At 39.7% G+C, this 23,688-nt stretch overlaps 1 protein-coding gene across 7 annotated transcripts in view; it reads right to left on the reverse strand.

Moving 5' to 3' along the window:
* Positions 1-23,688, reverse strand: part of nrxn2b (neurexin 2b) — an 811,562-nt gene that overhangs the window by 377,831 nt on the left and 410,043 nt on the right. For all 7 annotated transcript variants that reach the window (XM_028038131.1, XM_028038134.1, XM_028038130.1 and 4 more), the window contains 2 exons: positions 2,397-2,570; positions 118-237 (listed from right to left, as the gene is read on the reverse strand). In XM_028038131.1, the coding sequence (XP_027893932.1) occupies positions 118-237; positions 2,397-2,570 (294 nt within the window). The remainder of the gene's footprint in view (positions 1-117; positions 238-2,396; positions 2,571-23,688) is intronic.

Genomic DNA, 23,688 nt, shown 5'->3' on the forward strand with positions numbered 1-23,688 from the left:
CCCGCTATTTTAAATAAAAAAAATTACAAAATTTTTTTAAACGCTTTACCGACTTTTTGCCATCCATTCAAGCCCATTCACATCCAAGCTACGGGAATCAAAAGATTTACGACTTACGGTCGTTGCAAAATGAGCCTCCGTAGGACGTCATTGTGCAGTCGCAGGTGAAGCCCTCCCACTGCTGGAGACAGACCCCCTGATGGTAGCAGGACTCCTCCGTACAGGTGGTGCTGGGTCCTGAGAGACGGAAATTAGCCAGGAGGATCAAATTAAAATCGGCCATGCATAATAAATGCAAGCTTGTGTACAATGGAGATAAAACAAAATAGCAATGGGCATTTCACGTAACTTTGGCTGAGGAAGAAGAAGAACTGCACTGTTTATCAGTGGCTGGTACTTGATTTAGATCAGAGTACATTTTATATTTCATTGTGAAATATAAACATTTTCACATGTTTATCTGTGCACAGATAAACAGCCTCTGCACTGTGCCATTTACAAATGGCCTAGTTAAAAAAAGAAAGAAAAAAAAACGACCCCAGCCCCTTTAATTCTACAAAAACCAAACACACAAGTAACCAATCAGATTACTATTATTATTTTGGTTAGGAAACAACTACAGTACTACCTTTTTGCTTAATAATTAATTGGCATTCTTAAGAGCAAATAGATCAGCATGCAATTACTTCATCCTTCCTCTTTAATTTAGAAAACAAATTTTAGTTTCACCTAAAATCTTGTTGATTTGGGTTTGTTGGAGTGTGAACTCCCATCTGCTGTTTGCTCCAAACGTTTGAGGAAAATCCTGCTGTATTAAGGGGGGAACACGCTTAATATGACTATAAAACCCAAGTAAACACATCTTCATTCCCTTTCTGCAGTCGGCTCTGCCTGCACGAACAGCTTGCTTATAAATGAAACATCTGCCTATGTACAAACTGTGCATCCAGTTGGAAATTGGTTTATGCCTCGGAATAAAAGAACCTCGGAATGAAACATCTTATTAAATCTCGAAATTTGATTTTACGTCTGCTTTAGGCACCAAATACTCGAGCTTCCCATTCAAGTTCCCAGCGCTTTCGGATCTAAGTTGAGATGGGCCGTTCTTCATGGTAGTAAAAAAAAGGTGGAGCAAAAGCTCCTTTTAGTAAGACCTTTTCCATAAACAAATCAGAATCATCTTTGACAATTGAGGAGGAACTGTAAGTAAGAATACTCTTAAGGGCAGTGAAGTCATTCCTGTAATTGATGTAAAATTATATATTTTCTTATATATTTATGTAACATCGACAGGGGGATAATTGCATTTCTAACATCCCTGGGTTTATTTGTCAGAAAAATAAATAAATAAATAAAAACCTCCAAAAATCTGCTCAGGTATTAGAGCTCAGTTTCCTGGAAGTCGGATCATTAACAACCATTGTGTGAGCCTGCAGGAACGGGTGAGATAACTTAATGCAATTTTAAACTGTGTTTGGAGCAAAGTAATTGTGGGTTGTAAGTGTGGGTAGGTAATAAGGCTAGCTGGCAGAAATGGCATCATTTAGGAGGAAGTGTTGGGGGGGGGGGAAACCCAGAACACATGAAAAGCTTTAGTCGGTGCGGTTTCAGCCAGTGTTCCCTACAGGGAAATTAAGCCTGGGTTCTCCTGTGCTCAGTAGGCTACTGAGACATGGTGGACTGTGGCTCAGGCTGCGGTTTGTGTGAAAAGAGGGGGGACTGCTACTGCCAAAAATTACTGTTATACCAGGGATTAACTGACATCAGAGCCATTTAGCCCGAGACATGCAGCAACCCAAGCATGGCGGAGGTAGAAACGGCGCTAAGGCGAGACGAAAGGAAAGCCACAAAGCTACAAAAGTGGGGTGTTAGTGAGATTAACCACACTGTCGATAGCGGAGAGAGGGAAAAACGCCCGCCTCCTGCAGGATTTACGAAATAACTAGGACAATACACAAAGAAAGGAGACTAAAGGCTGGCCCAAGCACTCCAAGCTGGTTACGAAACAGCCGTTGCCGTCTTTGACTTCGTCAAACGTCATACACGAGATTTGAAACGGCGGTTTTCTGTCATCTAGGTAGAAGGAATCACTGTGACTCAGCTTGGATAATAATACTTCAAATCAAGGGCAGTTGATTTTTCCTCCCCTGGTAACTCACAGGGGAGATAATTATCGAATGGTCTTTCCTTAAAAAAAACAGAAAAAAAAAAACAAATCCAGTAGCCCTAAGTTATTTATTATGACTTAGACCTTTTTATGGAGGGTGACCGGTCCTGTGATGCACCCTGGAGAAGGGCGCCAGCTGCTCTGCGACCCCTGACAGGATAAGTGGGCATAGACTATGGGGCGGGTGAATGGATGATGAATGAAAGTGACAAAGAGAAGCTTCTCGTACCGTCGCAGCCTCGTTCCACCTGCCCCACCTTGTGGAGGGCATCCGCGATCAGGTCAGGGAGTCTCCCGTTCAGGTCCACAGAGGCCAGGCAGCCCTGGTACCCGTCCCGGGATGCGATCAGTTTGGGCAGATTGCTGTACATGCTCTTCGTCACGCCACCGATGTACAGCTCTCCTGCAAAACACACACATGAAGAAGGCTGTAAGAGATGGAAACAAACAAAAATGATACACAGGAAACTTCTGGTTTTACTAGAAATCCGAGGCTAATCTTTAACAAACAGCCAGTCTTGTTGAATTGTAGCTTTGAATTTAATGGCTGTAGTTTCGCCTTATACCTTATTAACACTAGCATAAACTCACCTGTTTTGTTTTTCAAATCTAAGCAATGGAGGCATTAAGAGGTAACAAACCTCTGTGTTGCATTTTTCTGAAAATTAACAATATGTTGAATATTTTTCAAACTCCAACTAGTTCAGTCAAGTCAGACCTCTCAGTCTTCTAAGCAGAATTATCTCCTGGTTATGTTTTTTTACTCTTCTTCAGGTTAGTATCTTGTAGAAGAAATCAGCAGATGAGGTAACTTTCATCTCAAACACAGGTTTCATGGAATCATTAGTAAAACGGACCTTTCTCATCTCAACAAACATATAAAGACAGTAAACACCCAAAAATGAGCACTAATCTAAGACTTTTTGGCATGAATACATGATCTGGTGTGAATATTGTGGCCGTTTTCTCAAACCCAGCTGAGGCTGAGAGTCATTGGCAAAACAAATGGAAACGGTGCTTTAAAGGCAGAGGACAATAACAGCAAGTTACTGCAGCCCATCTAAGTTTAGAAACATTCATGTCTGAAAATTTTTTATTTCACAGAAAGTACTTATATATACAGTATATATATATATATACAGTATATATATATATAAAGCATGGATATGTGACAGGTGGCGTGTTATAAACAAAAACATATTGATTCAACAATATTTGGGTCCTTTCTACAATGAATTTTAAACACCACTCCCATAGTTGGGTACTTATGTTCAAAATATGTTTATTTTGGAAAATGTAATTCTAAAAATAAATTTAAAAAAACAATTAAAAAAAAAAACGCAATTTGAAAAAGAAAATCTAAACTTTTAGATTTTCTTACAGGGCCGTCGCTTTAAGCAGTCAGTGGAGCTCTCGCAGGTTTCTATATATTCTGCTCTCTGCGGTTACCTTCGACCTTTAACCCTGTTATTTTAATGCAACACCGTCTTGTTGCAGCAGACGTACGCCGTCTTGTTTATTCTTGTGTACAGGTAAAGAAATGATTAACTTGCGAACGTTGAAAGTGTATAAAAACAGAGATCATTGCAGTTTGTTGTGAAAAATACAGCAGCTTGTAGTTTTCAAGAGATCAAGTGTGTGTTGTCATAAAGAGTAATTTCTTTTCCTTGTTGGCTGTAAGCAAATTTTTAAAGTGATTTATCCGCTCTAGTTGCTCCAGACCTTCTCCAGCAAATTACACAAACAAAAATAAAGTTTAAGAACCACCAGGCATAATTTCTTTTCAGCTATACTCCATATGAAACTGCATATTAAGCTATTAATTTTAAAGCTATGCAGTAGTGTGTGCTCATCTGCTGGGTAAAAAACAAACAAAAAAATTAAATACAGTAATCACACGCAAATTTTGCTGCGAACAAATTCAAAGTGCTCTACATGCTGCTTAATTTCTTTGCTGCAAAATGTTTCATTAGCAACTGCTGCTAAAGGAGACATGAGCAAAACTTCAAGCCTCTAAAGAACAAACGGGGATCCCGCGAATCACAGCATGCGTCTTAAGAGTGCATCCTCTGAAGGTGCGCGCTACCACACACACCCCCACACACGCCTGTCAAAATATTACCCTCACCGCCACACAGGAAAATTGACATCTCCGAGCCAAGCAAATGTGTCTGTCAGTAGGTATGCTCCTTAGAGACGTCCCTGACAGAGTGGCTGTCATTACCGAGGTGGCAGAAGCATGTTTGGATGATTACATGATTCAAAGCAGCAGCTTACAGTTGACACGAATAGCTTTGCCAGCGTCAACCCTGGCACACTGGAAATGGGATTTGATGTCTGGAGAATTTTTATCTACTGTACTCTTTGGAGGAGAGGCGCAGGATGTGCCCAGTGCACTTACTTATGAACAGAGCAGAAAATTGCGAATCCGAAAGCAAGATGATAAAAAAGCTGAGGTTTGGGAAATCTCGGTGTTCAAGTACAATTACTGTCTCTTTGTATTACAGTATAAAAGAGGGAGAGAGAGAAAAACTCATCTAGTTTTAAACCTAATTATTTTTTCTCCCCTGTCTCTTCGTTGCGGCTCCTCCATTCCGTCAAGTCGCTTGAAAACGGCGAGTGAAATTATGGCAAGCACAAGAAGAAGAAAAAAAATAATCCTTTGATGTCAGGATATATGAATAAACACGGTTTGAAATGCTTCAAGGTTTTCGGATCATCAAAACCTATACTTTATCTTTGAGCAGGCACAAAAACGGAGACCCAGCAAAAACTCCTCCACGTTGGGACAAGATGCTGCTGCACAGATAAGATCATCAGAAAATCGGAAATATTTTCCGTCAGCTAAAAACTGGGGGAAATTTCACAGGACGGAGCCACAAGGTCAATTATATGTGGACTTTGGGTAATGGAACGAGTCAACGATGTTTGCTGACTTCTCTCCAGAATTAATGAGCACTTGACACTTCATATTTTCCAGCCAGGGCTCCCGGACATTATGATCAATACAATAAATTCATTAACCGTCTGCCTGAGTGATGTCCTGAAATCACAGCCGTGAAAGCCATTTAGCAAACATGAAATTATCAAAAGGAAGTTAATCAAAAAATAAATAAATAAATAAAAATAAAGCAAATGGTGCATTTTTTCCCCCGAAGTCAACATGTTTTAGACTCCATCGGCTGTCGGTTTAATGACAGAAGACAAGAGGTAGTAGAAGGGCTGTAAAGTAAGGGTCACTAATGGTGAAATAATTGGAATTAATTCAAACATTCATTAAACTAACTGGGCATTGTGTTGGATTCGGAACTGAATATTCTCATTTAATATTATGGGCGGGATAATAAACCTGCCAGTGGTTCTGAACTTACTCTAATGAGCAGGAGTGAGACTGTCTGGTGTAGAGTATCACTCCCCTTACCGACCTGTTGGTGGAAGCAGTGAGTCGGTGGTGTGTGATAACCAATATAAGAAAATCTTAAAGTGAGCAAATTGGAGAAATATCCAGTGTGAAAGAAAAAAGCTCAAACCATCATAGCAAAGGATGGCTGTTAAACCAATGACTCACATTGGCTGTTCTTTCTTAGGTTACACTTTACTAAATGACCAATTGACTTTAAATGTGCCGTATTACAATTAGTATTGGTCTAGACTGTATGTGATTAGATTCCGAACATGTAGACTATATGATTGGACTGTATTAGAATAAACTGGAATTTAGACTAATGCTAATTCTGTGTGTAATGTCAACTGAGTTAAACTTGGTTAACAGCCTTGAGATTGAAAATAAACTTGGCTGATACTGACTGAAAAGCTAGTTTTTTTCCTAAAACAGATAGCTGGTTTCAAAAACACCTGCATCAACACGGGACCGTTTCCAGAAATGTTTTCGTCCACATGGAAACACAAAGAACTTCCCCAAAATGCTGTTTTTAACTCCTCCAAAGCTGTAGGTGGCGGTAAACAGGGAGTATGGAACATGCGGTTCAAACCTCCACAATAAGAAAACAAGAACAGGGAACAACAAAAGATAAGTGGGTCCTCTAAAACTCCATTTCTGGTAAAGATAAAATAAAAACAATGTCCCCTTTTAGACAAAAACAGTCCAATGTGATCAGGCCTATGGATCAGAAGCTCAGTTAATGATACTTTAATTTGTGATATTTCTCCTCAAGGTTATAATGTTGAAATTATACATTTCTGCAATGAAATTCTATATAAAAAAAGTGTGTATTCTGACATATTTAACTGGTTTTAACAAAACGTGACAAAAATAATATTTAGCAGGGAAAATTCTCAGAATGTCTGTTCTATGCATTGTCAGAATGTTCTTGGCTACATTAGAATGAATATTCTAATATACATAAAATTAGTTTAGACAAAAGTCATTTATTGGGTGAGGAATAAAATAATGAGTTGTATGACTCGAGTTATCTTACCACAGGCTTTATTAGCATTAATACCTGCTTCAAAGGAAGAACATTAAATTGAAAAAGGTTTACTCCGTGCCAAACGCTGCATCCTACGCTGGCTCTGCAGTCCCAGCAGTGATGTCTGTGGTACTGCTGAAGAGCTCCAAGAGATACCTGGGATTAGACGAATTATAGCCACACAGGCATCACAGAACACCACTTCCACCTCCATGATCACCGTAATGACCCCTCACTCCGAGTGGAGGAATGGGTGTGTTTGACTATGGGGCCCGAGAGAGACACCGAGTCTACTGTTTGAAAGAACCCACCAGACTGACATTTATGTAAGGAAGAGAAGGCTTTCAACGGGTTTTAAGGAGGGATGAAGAGCTCTCTCTTGATGCTTTCATTAGTCCTTTAAGGCATAATCTTAATCCTTAAATCATGTTTACACCTTGAGCACACTTTGATTAGTCTGAGTGGTCAAAAAAAAAAAAACCCTATTAAAATTAAAGCCACTTTATTGTTGAAACTAAGAAATACTCAAAAGTTCTGCGCTTCTATTTCAAACTAATTGTTGGGTTATTATTATGTTAAGTACTTTACCTGTTCTTTAATTTTTTTTCAATCTGTGTTGAACAAAAACAAATAAAAATAATCAGCTTAGTGGCTACTTAGGGAAGTACCTAAACATAGTTTATAATGTTCTAGCAAACAACTATCAAGCAGGGAAAATCTAAAAGTCACCCTTACAGTTGGAGAAATCAAGCTTTTCAAAAGAGCGGTAAATATAACTGCTGTGAAAGTAAAGAAAAGAGTTTTGTACATATATATATATATATATATATATATATATATATATATATATTTTTTTTATAACAGACAACTTTGCTTTTATGACAAAGTGTTAAAGTCCAACACCAGTGTTAGGTGGTTCATTTCCTTTGGTGAGAATACCTCAGAAGCACAAAACGAAACCTGTGTGTATTTCATCCTCGGCTATAATTGGCTCCCGAGTGGAGCAATGGTTTCACAGTCACCCACATCCACCAATACTCTGATATGCATTATTTACATTCATCATTAGCACTAGGATTACCAGGATTTTGAGAAATTCCTATCTCTACCAAGAGGGGCCAGATTGGGTATCTTCTTAGAGCTACCGAGAGAGGGCCAAACTGGGTTATTAGCATCCAAATGTGGCCAAACTGACGACTCTGAATGGTCTAATTAGCATCCCTGTAGATGAGCAGGGGGGAGGAGAGCCAAACTCACTACATCAACTTTCACGCTGATTGTCCTTGGAACAGGATAGAAATTTTGAAAATAACTACTTCTGGTGGTTCCCAGATCTGGGAGACTTTGTACATGCAAATTTGCATGCTGCCTTTTGTGCTGTGGAGTATAAATATCTGGACATTCACTCAGCTTTTTAGTTTACAAGAATCAAGATGGCGAAGAGGACACAGAAGCTGATGAATGCTGAAGAGGCTTTGGAATTACTTATGCAGAATTCATCCTACAACCCTGGTCGACACATCACTGTTGATGAACAGCTTTTCCCCACTAAAACCCGCTGCTGTTTCCTTCAATACATAGCAACAAAACCGGACAAGTTTGGCATCAAGTTTTGGGTGGCTTGCGACTTGAAATCAAAGTACATCTGCAATGTCTTCCCATATCTTGGCAAGGACCCCAGTCGTCCCAGCGGGGAGAGACTGTCCGAGACTGTAGTGATGAGGCTGATGGAACCGTTCATGGACAAGGGCAGAACTGTAACCACGGACAATTTCTTCACATCACTGTCACTTGCGCAACGACTGCGTAGCCGGAAAACCACCATCCTCGGCACAGTCAACAAGTGTCGCAGGGAAATTCCACAATCCACTAAACGTAAGGATCGCACTGAATTCACCACTCAGGTGTTTTCAACCTCTGATGCCACGCTGACTGTGTATGTGCCCAAAAGGAAGAAGGTCGTTTACATTCTCAGCAGCATGCACAGCGTGGTTGAGACTGAGGATACCACCAGAAGAAAGCCAAACACCATCAAACAATATAACAAAGCAAAGTGCGGTGTGGATGTGATGGACAAAATGGTGCGGGAGTACAGCGTGCGTGCAGGAACACAGAGGTGGCCAGTTGCCGTGTTCTACAACATGATTGACATGGCAGCACTGAATGCGCATGTGCTGTATCAGGCATGCACTGGGGTGCAGGAGAGACGGGTGGACTTCCTGGTGGAGCTCGCAAAAGAGTTGGCTAACTCTCATGTGAGTGAGAAGAAGGCGTGCAAGGAGCAACTGCTTTGCCAACAACCTGCCACACCCAGCCCAGGCAAAAGGGCGAAGTGCCAAATCAACCGTCGATGCATTAAAAATAGTACAAATAGGAGATGCGTTGACTGCTTCAAATACGCATGTGGCAAATGCAGCAAGCCCATGAACTGGCAGTGCCAGATGTGTGCCGACAGTGCAGACAGTGCACAGAATGAGGGCTGAAATGCCACTGTGCCTATTGCAAATAATTGCGGAATTGTTTTATTTCTTGTATTTTTTTTATTGTTATTAATGACAAAAATAAAAAGCATTCAAACAAATAACAGTTGTTCTTTTGTATATTTTTTTTGTATATCTTCTGTATACTCTTCTCCATCCTGCTTCTTGCAAACTAAGAAGCCTCTTGACCTCTTGACTTGGACACAAATACATCTGGTACCTGTCTGTAAAATTTCTAAATCTCCATTTAAAATATTAAAAATAATTCATTGTGCTTTTTTGCTAAAATAAAACTAAGCTAAATATAACATATATATAATCTTTATATTATATAAGCAGGGAAATTACTTCGCTTTTGCAGCATAGAGACTATCTACAACTTGAAGTTGTAGATAAAATAAAATAAAGAAATAACATGAAATTTAAATTGATTAGCACTAGGAGAGGGCCAGGTTTTCGATTTCTCCCCAGACTGGCTGAAACAGGGCCACAAGACCCTGTCCAAACTGACGACTCTGATGGCTCAAATTAGCCTCCATTCATCCATTCTTCTATTCTTCTATTGTTCTATTGTACATGTGGTCGTTGACCGTCAGGCCAGAATGTAGGGATGTGAATAGTCCATGTTGGGGGTGGGTATCTATGATACCTACGACTAGTCAGTTTAGTTTTGAAGCATACATGAAGTGTTTTTGGAGAGATGTGACTTTTTGCAGCTGATCCATGATGTTGTGCTGCATTATCCAGGTCATTTTGCCAAATGTACATAGAGTTTGCAAAACATACAATCTGTTTCAAAAAGTATGCAAAGGTTTTTCTAAAAGAAATTAGTAATGTTTCTCTTTGAAATAAAGCTAAGAGGGTATAAAATGACAGTTTAGAAATAAACTAACCAAATTAATTGTGTTGATCCACCTCAAAAAAATCATGCAAAAAGTGTAAGCAAAAGAAATCTGGGAGACTTTGCACATGCAAATTTGCATGCAGCCTTTTGTGCTGTGGAGGATAAATAGGTGACTGCTTCACCTATTTAGTTCACAAGAACTAATGGCATTTATTTCAGTCATAATCTTGCGGGGGGTGACTAAGGTTCCATCACTATGTGACAGCTGGTCAGCAAACCTGGCAAACATGATTGACATGGCAGCACTGAATGCACATGTGCTTTATCAGGCATGCATTGGGGTGCAGGAGAGACGGGTGGACTTCTATTTTACTGTCAGTCCTGCACTTTATATTTTATATTTAGATTTATATTCATATTTTATACTGTATTTTATTTTACTCACAACATTGGAACCTCAAACATTGTCCTGAGCCTGAAGTGTTCAATGACCCTTCTTATGGAATGCAGAGTTCAGCTTTGCCCCCCTCTTGTGGTGCGTCAGTAATGGCCTTATTTACATAACAAAGGCGCCTCTTCACACCCTCTCTCGGAGGGCCAAACTGGCCCCTCTCTGGTACCTGGACGAAGATTCCCATTTTGGGAATCTTTGGTAGTCCTAGTGTTAGGAGAGGTCCGATAATGAAAAGAAAAAGGCCATGAATGTGCAATGTGCGATCTTTGGGCTCGATCCACAGACTCCCTCTAGACGACTCTCTGGTGAACACAGAGCCCACCATTAACTTTCATTAAATGCTCTATTAAGAACCTCTGCCTCACTCTCGATTTCTCCCCCCCCCCCCTCTCTCTCTTCCTTTTGCGCCTCGTGTTTGCCTCACCGTCACGCTGGCTCTAATTGGTGAAGATTGAATCATTACGGATAAAAAAAAAGCAGAAGCAACCACAAAAACACAAACGCGTGCGGCGGCGAACGACGGTCGGGCGGTGGGGTGTGTGTTACGAGGAGGGCCGGGACAATGGCAGTGAGCCGGAATACGCAAGAAATCTGATTGCTAATTACAGAGGCGCTCCCTTATCCACAGTCATCACAACAGGACGACTGGTCTGAGGAATAAATGTTGAGCCTGCTTGTGCAGTAATTGCCGATGCTAAATTATAAGTTGTCTAATCATGTTGCGTGCATAGTCTCTGTGTTTGGAAGGTCTGAGAACAAATGATATGAAAAGGCGGAAGGCAACTGAAGCTATAATTACTTGATGGCGCGCAATTTTGACAACAGGTGTCTTCTTGCTGGAGCTGAACTCCTCCGTGACTACAGGTGGCAGAATGCAGCTCTGAAGTGGTTTCTTCAGACTTTAAAAATAGATCTTCCTCTGATTATTTGCAGGAAACTGAAGAAGTGAGGTAAACATGGCTGTCACTTCTTATTATTGCTGCAATAAATTCAAACTTATCCCAGTTGCACATGCCTCCCAGGGATGACATTGTGACTCGGCGTGCACTGCAGCTTTCTGGTCAGGACTGATTTTAAAAGTCCTTTAATTGCGTTGTTGGCCGATATCGATTTTATTATCTAAGAAGTTATTAAACATAGCGACAAAGTTGCTCAATTCCACCGGGCTACAAAATATATACATATGAAGTTGTCTATGTTTTTTTCAACTGAATTAGGACTATTTTGATTCTCTGAGTCTTAAAATGACATCCATTGTTCCCAATCAGGTCAGGTTTTTATTCCAATTCCACTTAAACAAATCCAATCTTCTGAGCAGATCAATAACATTTTTGTGACATCATCAGTTCATTTCCGTTAATATTTCTTATCCAAAAGAGGTTTTATGAGAAAAAAAATTTTTTTTTAACAGATTGCACTAATTACATGTAACAACCTTGGATTTCTGTAAAATGAATGATGAACACTGATAAGGGTAAGTACATGTGAATTGAACATTACGTCTCCGTCTCTGTTCTGTCCTGATGGAATCTCTCCTCCTGCTCGTCACTCATTGATCAGATTCTCCAGATGTGAGAACAAGTCCTGCATTTTGATGCTCATGTTGCTCCATAGTTCAGAGAGTTGACCTGATTGAGCAAAACCAATGTGATTTTAGGATTCAGCACATCAACATGACCCTAAAACAGTTGAAAGCCTGCAGACATGTTTTTTTGGCTGTTGACCAGTTGGCCTGTGTAATTTGCTGAACAAGCAAACGTTGCCCATGAAGGGTTCGGCTCAAAACTTCCATCACTAACAGAATCTGACACTTTAAGACGCCTTAAACCTTCAGAAATCTGAAGACTCAAATATGCCAAAGGTGTGCTTAATGATGTGGCTAGTGAGTGTATATGTAATTTTATGGGGATGAAGTATATGCAAGTGTTCATCCTAAGAGTTTGTTGGCCTCCCTGACAGTCCTTCACTGCTCTGCGAGCTCTTGATAAATTCAGAGTTACGAGCCGGTGCTTGTTGAAAGATTGTACAGTGACACAGACAGGCGTCATTACATACTTTTCACGCTTCTTTCCCCCCTCTGAGATGTCACTCTGCATTCAGAATCTTTTGTCTTTGCCAGAATCGTCTCTACTGTCTCTCCCAATTTGCTCTGTCACCACCTTTCACTCTCCACATTCCTGATATCTGTCTTAGTCTCCCTGCAGTCTCGTTTTTCTCCATCTGTTATTACTATTGTGTCAACAGGATCCAGAAAGTTCTTTGTTGCGTCTTTTTTTTTTTTTTTTTTTTTACCTCACTTTTATTGTTAGAAATTGTCTGTATAGTAATGGTGACAATAAATTGAATACTTAACGTAAGCAGTCATGAGAAAAATGAAGCTTTCCACAACTCTCAGAATAGATATTGGAAAGCTAAGTGAAGTGCAACCAACTTGAATATGGACTTTTATGAATTTGATCAAAGCATAAATGTCCCCTGGACAATTGTTTCTCTGCAAACTAGTGTGTAGGACTGGAAGACTGAGATAGGCCACTGTACACTTTTGGCTTTTTTTTTTTTTTTTTTTTTGCTAGTGTGACTTATGTGTTGCTGCTACATGTAGAAAAGACAGAGTGCCAGTAATACAGACATGTGCTAGTTTGCTTTCTTAAAAACTATATTCGTACAACAATATTTTCACTGTACTTAACTAGCACGTACAGCAGTTTCACAGTGCTTGAGTGTGGATCAGCTTTGTACAATAACACATCATCAGCAAACAGAGAAACGTTATGTTCTGAACCCCATATATGAAATCGTTCAATTGTGGAATTGTGTCTTGGATATAAAGGGAGTCACACCACATGTCATATCAGAGTGCATTCTGGGACTGTGGTAGCTACCTGTCAGCTACAGTAGAGAAGACTGTATAGGTGGTGATGGGAGACACAAAAAAGGGGAAAAGAACCGAGATGATAGAAGAATATGTGGAGAGACTGTAAAGAGAGATAGCTGTACTTATTGGAAAGGCTGCATGCCTTCACCATGACATACATGGGTTGGGTCAATTTGAGATTTCATTAAATTTTTTACTGGTTGTTTATATATACACACACACACACACACACACACACGTATATATATATATTTTTTTTTTCATATTTAAGTTTTCATTTTAAAGAATACCAAAGAAGTCTTGTTCAATATTTACAAAGTTACCAATTCACTATTGTTTTATCTAAAATATTCACAACAAAATGCAGTTTGGGAAGCTGAAATACATAGATGTAATGCAACTCGACATCTGATGTGCTGGCATTTACAAAGCAGCCAATCAAGGAGCACCAGTTATTTTACTTGCTGTTGATTGGCTGTACCCCCAACAGCAGAGATAAGGAAGACTGTAGATATTAGCTTCTGCGCTACCGCTAAGCCAGATTCCACTGTGTATATTAATACCTTTAAAGGTATATTTGGTGTTTGAGTCTTTGAAATAGGCAATTACAAAAAAAATGTTTAAAAACAAGTCTGAAGGATTGGCAGCTTTTTGCAGGTGGCTGTGGTCCCTCACCTCCACACATACCGGGCGTCCACTGCACATCCAGATGTTGCTTTCATGGCTTATTTTCAATTTCATGAGAGTATAAAAAAGTAAAAGTAATTTAGTTACTCATCCATGAGTTCCAGGAGAGTCTCGGTAAAGTGAGGTGTACAATACATTTCACAGAAAGCTATTATTAAGAATGTGATGAGCTCAAACAAAACAGCTGGATGGATGGCGCCTCCCTCCAGGAAGATATGGTAAGACTAACGGTTAATATCTTACATCGCTGTCAACAAACAGGCTTTTTGTATTTCTTAACAAGTAAATGGTTGCTCTGTGTGCAGAGGAGATTTTTAATCAGAAGTAAGGTGGAAAGTTACATAAAGAAAATTTTTTAAATTTGGTACGTCATCTGACCATGGGGATTTCCACTTTACATAGCTCTAATAGCTGAGACCACAATATTTTACGTCAGTAAGCTTCCATCAGTTAAGGTGAATAAAAAAGTATATTAGGAATTTTGAAGCAAATACCTTGAAAAATGTAACCGAGACGAATCAAAGCCATTCCCCATGTTTGAATGTTTATAGAGTTTATGTAATTAAATGTTTCGTGTGTGCTGCTTAAATGACTGTGTGCCACAGCTTATAAATGTCATCCACATTTATCCAGATCAGTTGGGATCAGCGTGTTCATATCCGATTTGTAACTTTTATTCAACCTGAGAAAAAAGAAAATTGATTGCTCTGCATGGCCTTTAAAAACATTATTCAAGTTCCCTTTTGAAATTGCAATAAAAAAATGTTTTAAAAAGAATAAAAGTGCCACATTTTTTCCTGTTGGTTAAATATGTTTGCAAGGCTACAACTGATTAAGCTTTTAGAAAGAAATCGAATTTGAAAAGTGTCACATCACCGATGGTCAATTTAGTTTCAATGTTACTGTTAATTTATCAGACAGTCACGGCTAAATTAATAAATATATGGGAATCTTGAATGTTTATGCAGGTTATGATCCATTTGTAGTAAAAAAAAAAAAAGATTTTGGACGTGCAAACTACCATTCATGAGTGCGTAGTCACATTTAGACTCCGTCTGCTGCTTGTATTTACTTTTGGTCGAGAAGTCCATGATGAAAGGGGCGATGAAGTGGGAGAAAGGAGGAGGTTGGGCAGAAAAAATGACCAGAGGTCTGAGTAATCCCATTGTAAATTGCAATAAAAGACAGGTGAGACCGGCAAAAACATCTTAAAACACACTGCTCTACTGCAGCACTCCACAGAGCCTATCATTTTCGAAAGTGCACTGACACCGAGAAGGACGAGAGAGGAGACAGAAGAGGGCAGGGTTGGAGGGAAAAAAAAAAAAAAAATGAAACAAAAAGAGTCTGGAAGGAGAAAAAGCCGTCTGCTTTCTCCCGTCCGAAGGATAATGCTTACTGAACATTAAAAAAAAGGTAAAGCAGGGATGTCAAACTCATTTTCATTTTGGAACATATCAAAAGTCTGGATGTTCTTAAAGGGCCAGTTGTGTCCGAATGTATTGATGCAAACCAATTCAATTGTTAAAATATCAATAAATAGCTGTTTCAGCATTCAATAAGTGTTTCTTAAGATAAAATTATATTGAACATCTTTTCACACTGATCAGTCCATCCAGAATTTTACGATTGTTTTTTTTTGTGGTTTTTCTGCAATTAAAACCACAGATTTTGTGGTGCTAATTTAGAAATATTTGTTAGAAATTTTCACAATAAATGTATGAGGTTGAATATGGAGACTTTTTTTATTTTTTATTTTAAATTAAACCCAATGTTTTTTGGCCAATTTTGAGAAAAAATGTCAGTAAAAAACAAAAAAACATAAATGTTAGCGATTTCTTGGTTTTGTGTGAATTTTGTGAACTTGTGAAAAACTGGAGGGACTTATTGATATAATTTGGAGTATAGAGGGCCACACATAAAGCTTAGGGTGGGCCGGTTTTTGTCCCACAGGCCTTGAGTTTGACACACGCGATGTAAAACATTAAATGATGAAACTGACTATTTTATCAATGTAATGTAAATATGTAATGTAAATATAGCTAACAGAACCTGTTAGCTATGAGATAATACATTAGATACATTAGATGAGAATATATAGCAAAAAACAATGACATGTTGCTGAAATGCTAATAAGAGAGAAGACGGTGACAAGGACAGTTTTGTTTTTTTTTTTGGTTTATTTTGCGGGCACGCGCAAAATTTCCGGAAGTAAGCAAAAAAACATGGACGGATGAGGATCAACACACACAGCTGGATGGCATCTTCTATTCCATCTGCTGATTGAATTGTCTCAAAAGAAATAGGCCAAAATGTACATTTTTTTACCTTCATCTCAAAAACGAGTTTCTATTTTTCCTATTTTTTTCCACAGAGGAGAAAAAAAACGCTCCAGTCATTTTTAAGACTGAGACGAGTTTGGAGGGGCGCAGTAGAAACTCAACTCGCCCGGCTCAGTGTCTTTCTCCTTCCCTAAATCTCTGCGAGAGGAAGTGCTGCGCGCTTCCAGACACTCAGACCATCTGATGCGCACTGCTAATCCAGTTATTCTGCGTGTGATTTGTTTAGTTATTATCATGCAAATCGTCTCAGGCACTGCCTTGGCAGATCTTCATTACATTTCCTCCTCCCTCTCTGTCATTCCCGGGCCCACATCAGGTGCAAAGTGGAGCAGAGTTGCGGAGGAAATTGAATTCCGGCCGGCGCGTTGTAATTCAAGCCGTATCCGCGCATTCCCCTCCCCCTCCGTCCGCCGGGATGACGTCGCATTTCTCGGTCCCGATTCCACCGCTGGTCCCGCCGTTTCGCGCTTCCAGGAATTTCAAGTAGCAACTCTCAGGCAAACGCTGGAGTCTCCTGAGCGCAAATGATGAACACGACGAGCACAGGAGGTTTGGTAGGAAAACAGAAACGTCACCGCGTCCTTCGCTTCCCTCCACTCATGTGTCTAATTAGCTACTAGTCTCTTGTATTTGGAGAAAGGAGTAAACAACAGTGACATGCAGTTTATTAAAGCATTTAAGAAAAAAAAAAAGGCCCGTTTTCCCAAAGAGCAAACGCCGAAACTGAATTAGATATTAATGAACACGCTCACAGCTTTTTCCGTCGGTGAATGTCACACCGCTGTGGAGTTTAAATTAGTATTTTACACTTGAGGGGAAGATTTTTTTTTTTCTCCTAACCAGAACCTGTTAGCTATGAGATAAGCTGTAGGATGAGATGTATCCACAACAAGCACTCAACTATCACAAGGCAAAAAAAAAAGAAGTACTTATTTCTTTTATTGCAGTGTTACTTTAATACACAGAGGTCAGTCAATTCATAAAATTACAACAACAAAAAAAATCACAACACTATTTCATCAATGTAATGCCTTCAGCTCTATCAAAACTGAAACGTTGTGATAAAACTGGTTCCCATCAGGAGCGACATGGTCCACACTGACCGGTACCTCAGAGCTGCTGCAGAGGAAAAACTTCTGTTGAGACAATACAAACTAAAACAATAAAAAAATGTTAAAAAAAGAACGCACCTCGGATCAAACGCTGCATGAATGCTTCACATTATTCAACATCAACTGCTTGAAGCAGACTGAGTAAATCAGTCCTTCATGGTTGAATTGCTGCAAATATACCACTGTTGAACGAAGAGAATAATAGAGGAAGAAAATTGGGGTTTTGGTCTATCAAGTTCAAATTTGGCATATATATAGATATCATGCTAACGTTTTCTTTTTTAGACAAAGAGAACGAAAACTGTAGTGGTAGCTCCTCTCTTAAAGCACTGAAACTGTTGGGACTTCATACCAACAGATCAGATCAACCTGCCGTATTATGAGAAAGTTGGGTCAGATTTTAAGTCATGGGGAATTCCTTGTGAAATTTTTAATCCGTTTTCTTTTTTTTTTTTTCTTACATGCCAGTTCTTGCAAGGCAACACAAACTGAAATAGAAAGATGTATGAATTCCGGTCTGCATTGGTTTCAATCCCAAGCTCAGCAGACTGAAGTGCAACACATCTCCAACTGGAAATAGCTCTGAGATGATCAAAGAGCTAATATCCACTTTGCTACCTCGAAGTGTAGAAGTCATTAAAAATGCGTACACCAGTTTGCAAAACAAACAAAAAGCTTCCTTCATGTTGTATTTGCGTTTGCGCCGCTTTGTTGGAAAAAGGAACATGTTCAATGTCATCTCTCTACAGTCGTACAGAATTATCCCTCATTAGCGAGGATCTTCAAAAGAAGTGAGCCGAAATACGACCCCCTCCTCTATCTGTTTGATCTAAATAATAATAATTTTTTTAAAAAAAACAAGCTTTATTATATTTGATGCATTGGTGAGGAAATGTTTCTGCTGTCAACGATGGCATTGATATGCTAAACCTTTTCCTGTTCTCTTTATAGAAAAACAAAGTTAAAACCAGTGGATGATTTTTAACTTTCCACATGGCAAATATATGTTTTTCCTTTGCTCATCAACATCGACAGTCTCAGTGTCGAAATGAGACGAGTCACAAAGGTTCTTTGAGGAAACAAAGAAGAGCTCGTGTTCTCGAGTCGAGTACCTACAGTAATAGTCCTAAAGAACACTCAGCTGAAGGTAACACAGGAAGTGCAGCACTAATTAATTGTGGATCGCCATATTATACCCTGAGTGGTAAGATTTGCATAAACAAATGGAGTCTATTAGTGTCTGTTTAGCCTCGATATTGTTACTGATGCGAGTGTGAAGCTTTCTGTCCTCAGTGAAGAGGCTGCTAATTACTCACGCCAAGTTCTCCGGAGACGTTCACGCTGGCCGATGATGTCGCTCGGGCAAAAAACAAACAAACACAGAGCTCCTAAAATACAACCGACTCTCGGTCGTCAAGACGCTGGTAACCGAGGCGAAATCGAAGTCGTGACGTTTAAGACGTCCTTCTGTTTTCACACAGCGGGGAAATTCACCAGCAGCACGTCAAAGGAAAATGGAAGCGTGCGTGTTTAAACAGAGGTGAAGATACAAAAACAGAAAAATAAGAATAGGAGAAATTTACAATATAAGAATTATATTGTACGGTTATTTAGATAGTAAGCAGAGTGCAACAAGATGTGCATATTTTTGCATAGAAAGCAGCAACAGACTATTTACATGAAATTTAAAGAATGTAAATAAGAGCAGCTGCTGAGAGAAAGCATCTGTGTTAACGCTTCATTTTTCTAAGTCAAAAGCTTTCAGAGCCGTTGTAGAAGGTCAGAGGAGCCGTCTGAGGCCCCAGAGCCACAGATTGTAGTCCCTTCATGTTAGCGATGACGGTCTCTCTCTCCCCCCCCTGGAATATTGATTCAAATTCCTGGAACATACATCGTGCTGTAGAGGGAAAACGCTTTCTCCACAAGCCGGTGGTCAATATTTCCTTTTAAATCATCTCACTTTTTATTTTCGTCACACAACACGGCAAAAACTATACGCGTAGTTTTTGCCTATATATGTAGGATTTTTTTTTGTGTGTGTGAAAAAGACCAGTCGGTGCCATCCTCGGGGAGTTTATGCGTTGTTCCGTCAGCGTGTTTCAGCTGACAAAGAGGAATGCCTTGAAGATTTTCTTTTTCTGCCTGTCCAAAACAAAGAGAAGGAAAACAGAAATCCATTCCCCCCCTCGCCCCTCGTTTTTCTTTGCGCAATTACACAGATAAAGCCTGGAGAATTGGTGTGTTTCTTCCTTGAAATGCAAGCTGAAATGGTGTTAAAAGAGAGCAAGGAGATTGTGGAAAAATGGCTCATTGTTGCCATTTTTTATTTTTTATTTTTTGGTTTGATATGCAAAGCTTTGTTTAGGGGCTGTGTAACATGATAAAAGCGCACACAGCATGCATTCCAGGCGTGTGTGTGTGTGTGTGTGTGTGTGTCAATGTTAGAGAGTCTCAACCCTGCTGTCAGTTTTTTTCATATCATGTATTTGTCAGGAGACTTTTTCCACCTAAGGAAGTTTAGACCTGGAGGTAACGCTCTGGTGTTTATGGAGCTGGAGATGTGGGTTCTGTTTCGGCAGGGGGATTGTCACGGCTGAAACACAAAAATGTTTGAATGCCCAATTAGACGAGGGAATTGAGGAGAGAGACGTCCCCCGTCTCTCCCTCTTGAAGTTCTCCGCATCAAGATTCGCGATCCCTCCAGCTATTACCGAGACGCCTCCGTCTCCGTCCCCCTGCAGGCTCGAGCGGAAAAGCGGGGAAGTTTCATTCATGAGAGCTGACACATTAATAACATGAATTGGTTAATCCCCAGAATGCTGATTGGCCACCAAAGATTTCCTGTCAGTTGTACTCGTGAGTGACATCATAATTTAGATGAATATCTGTACTTAAATATGCAAATGGGGTTATTGTTACCTGCGGGACTTTGTCTCTGCATGCCTAACTGGTCCTGTTTACGATTGCCTGTTTATCTCATCACATTGATCGCATTGGACAATGGTTTATTTCATGACAGCAGGGCAGGTTGTGAGTACTTTAGCTCCTCCATAATGTCAGGCAAAGGGAATGTATTGGACTTTACCTGCAGGCTGATAAGCATTGGTATGACTAAGTATTGGAAAATAACTCTCCCGCGGTTTTAGCGTGGCAAATGTCACGGTCGGACAGTGGGAGGGAAGCGGGGAGGTTGTCCCATTAGACCGTCAGGTCCCAAAACCACACAGAAAAAACAAAGGCATAAAAGCGCACATAGGGTCAGTGGGACTCCGCCTTATGAAAATAAAAATAATAAGAAATAATAAAAAGCTTCAAAGGTCCCCATCTCTTAAGACCGCAGGAGTATTAAATCTATCCAGGGCAATATAACAGAAAAAGGTATGAGCATTAGATATCAGTCGATATCAACCATTCACCAATGTATCGTTTTAAACATCCAAAACACGGCCAAACTGGTGATGAGACCCTTCCTGTTCTATCTGCTATTTACTCTTCGCTCCTCACTGATTTTTAAAATATTCATCAGTTGTGAGGGACTGTGGAGAAACGTGAAACTGCTCCCACTTACCGAGGCGTACTGTGTGTACCCTGTGAGCTGTGCACTGTCCAAAGACGGTTGAGGTTTCATAGTCAAGCGCATCAATTGTCTAGCTTTCTCGTGACACATTCCTTCATTTCCCTAGTATCCCAATCTAAGTGGATACTAGAGAGTTCGATGAGGTAGTTGGGCGCCTAGCCACGTTTTGTGTCCAACAGGCTAGCCACTGCACAATTGTTTGATGGTCACTTATTAATAATATCAAAATAATCATAACATAATAGCGTAATGGGCTGAATGTTCTGTTTTGTGTGGGAAATGTTTGCGTGTTTTAGGGGTCTAATCCCGATATACTAGTGGAGCTAGTTGTGAGGCAGTTGCTATGGCAACCAGTCTGAGCATATTGTAGCCAACAGAGCAAGAAAAATTAAGAATACAAGTGGTTTTCGTTTGTTTTTTTAAAGTGATTTAGCTCTAGTGGCCTTTATTTGAAAATGCTCAGACAGGAAAGTAGGTAATGAGAGAAGAGGGAAGACATGCGGCAAAAATCGCCAGGCCAGGATTCAAACCGGCGACGGCCACATTGAGGACTACTGCCTTTTCATGTGGGTTGTGCTTAACCCCTGCGCCACCACAGAACCACCATACAGGTTATTCTTCAATGGTTTTTCTGCATTTTTTCCCCCTTTTTTTGTTAGCAGCGCAGCAATGGCTGGCAAGTACCGTATTTTCCACACTATAAGGCGCACCGAAAAACCTTCAATTTTCTCAAAAGCCAAGAGTGCACCTTATAATCCGGTGCGCCTTATATATGGACCAATATTGAGCCACAACAGGTCTCGCAACTACGACCTCGGCAGCCACCGACTTCATTTTCCCCCGTAGAAGAAGAAGTGCGCGGTGCACGCTGGGTTTTGTGTAAAGACCCCAAAATGGCTCCTATTAAGAGACACGCTTACGACGCAGAGTTTAAGCTCAAGGTGATCAGTCACGCAGTAGAACACGGGAATAGAGCAGCAGAGAGAGAATTTAACATGAACGAATCAATGGTGCGGAAGTGGATATATATTGTGATTGCACTAACGTTTGATTTACCGTAACAGTATCAGACTGTTTTTTACGTGTTTATTGAATCGAGGAAAAGTTCCCCTCCACTATATGTTATACCTTGCTGTTGTTAAAAGATAAACTGTGTCACGAAAATACCACGTCACTTACTTTACCTCGGGAAAATAATAAAACAGCTGTTTATTCATTTTGGGAATGAACGGAGTTTTCAGAACGCTGGTTTGTAATCTATTAATAAAGTTTGACTGACCTATCTGACTGTTTTGTTGACATTCCCTTTATCGCAGTTCCATCTAATGGATGTATAACATAACCCCAGCCTCTACTGTAGCGTCTATTCTATGCGCCTTATAATGCGGTGCGCCTTATATATGAAAAAAAAGTTTTAAAATAGGCCATTCATTGAAGGTGCGCTTTATAGTGCGGAAAATACGGTAAAAGAATTGTCTTTTTGCCTCCCAGCGTTGTGCGCATGTGCATCGTATGGATATTTGACGCCATGCGCTCGCCCTAACATCTGAAGTGTCTTATTCTGAAATTTGAGCAAGGCAGTATGAGAATGAAACATCCAGGTTTCTCCCTAGTATTGAGCTAGGAAGGCTTTTAAAAGAGTTTGGTGGTTGTGCAGCCTGTCCACTGTTATTTAATACAAAACAGATTCTTTTGGTTCCCTCTTCACATCCATCAGGTTATAAAATATATTAGACTTTCCAGAAATTTAACATTGGGGTACAAAACCAATATTTAATATTTATATTTAAAAAAGATTAGCCTTTAAAAATAAAAGAAAAACACTAGAAAACTAGTAAGTATGTAAAATATATTTTATATTTTTCAAGTGTAGTTTTACATACCGTTATGTTGAACCATATCAGTTTGTGCTATATGGTTCTGTACCTTGTATGAGCAAAGGGGACAGCAATATTTATCGTTCCTGCAATATGGAAGAATCTTCTCTCCGTTCCGAATGTTGCAAATAGATACGTGGATCAGTATACTTCATTTTACTTCATTTTATTTTCAAAATGAAAATAAAAAACAAAGTTTGAGCATAAAATACATTTCTCAATTATACATGTTATCTACTTTTCTATTTTTATCTAATGGTGCCCTGCGGGATAATAATTAGCTATGCTACATGCTAAAATTAGCCTTCCCCTGTATGAATTACGAATTTCACTAGTTTACGGCTGTTAATTATATTTTCAACCTAATCTAGAAAAGCGTATTGATTTACTATGTGAAAAAAAATTAAGAAGGTAAAAATACCTTTTGTTGACTTTCTGGGTTTTACATTGTGGATCGTGTGCCGAACATCAATGGAAGAACCTCTCAAACTTCTTTCAATCGACCTCTCAACTCCGCTTCTTTAAGATATTTATACTAGTGATTATGAAAATAGCGCCCCCTTCATTTCCGGAGTGCAATAGTCCCATTTCCAAATAAGTTATGGGACTGACGGAAAGGTCCGTCCCCGCCCCTTTCTGTTTGCTGCAGCGAGGTCCTTCTCAAAAATTCAGTAAACCATGTCACAAGTTTGCTGACCCTCTAAAATGCACTAAGTTAAAACTCACGTTCTACTTCGTGTTAAAACTCTTAACATTTGTTCGGTGTGACGAGGTGTTGCTCGCCTTCTCTGTGAATGAATCCGTGTCGTCTGAAAGTGGAGTCCTGGACAAGAAACGTGGAAA

The sequence above is a fragment of the Xiphophorus couchianus genome, chromosome 14, assembly GCF_001444195.1.
Source record: "Xiphophorus couchianus chromosome 14, X_couchianus-1.0, whole genome shotgun sequence".
Lineage (NCBI taxonomy): Eukaryota > Metazoa > Chordata > Actinopteri > Cyprinodontiformes > Poeciliidae > Xiphophorus > Xiphophorus couchianus.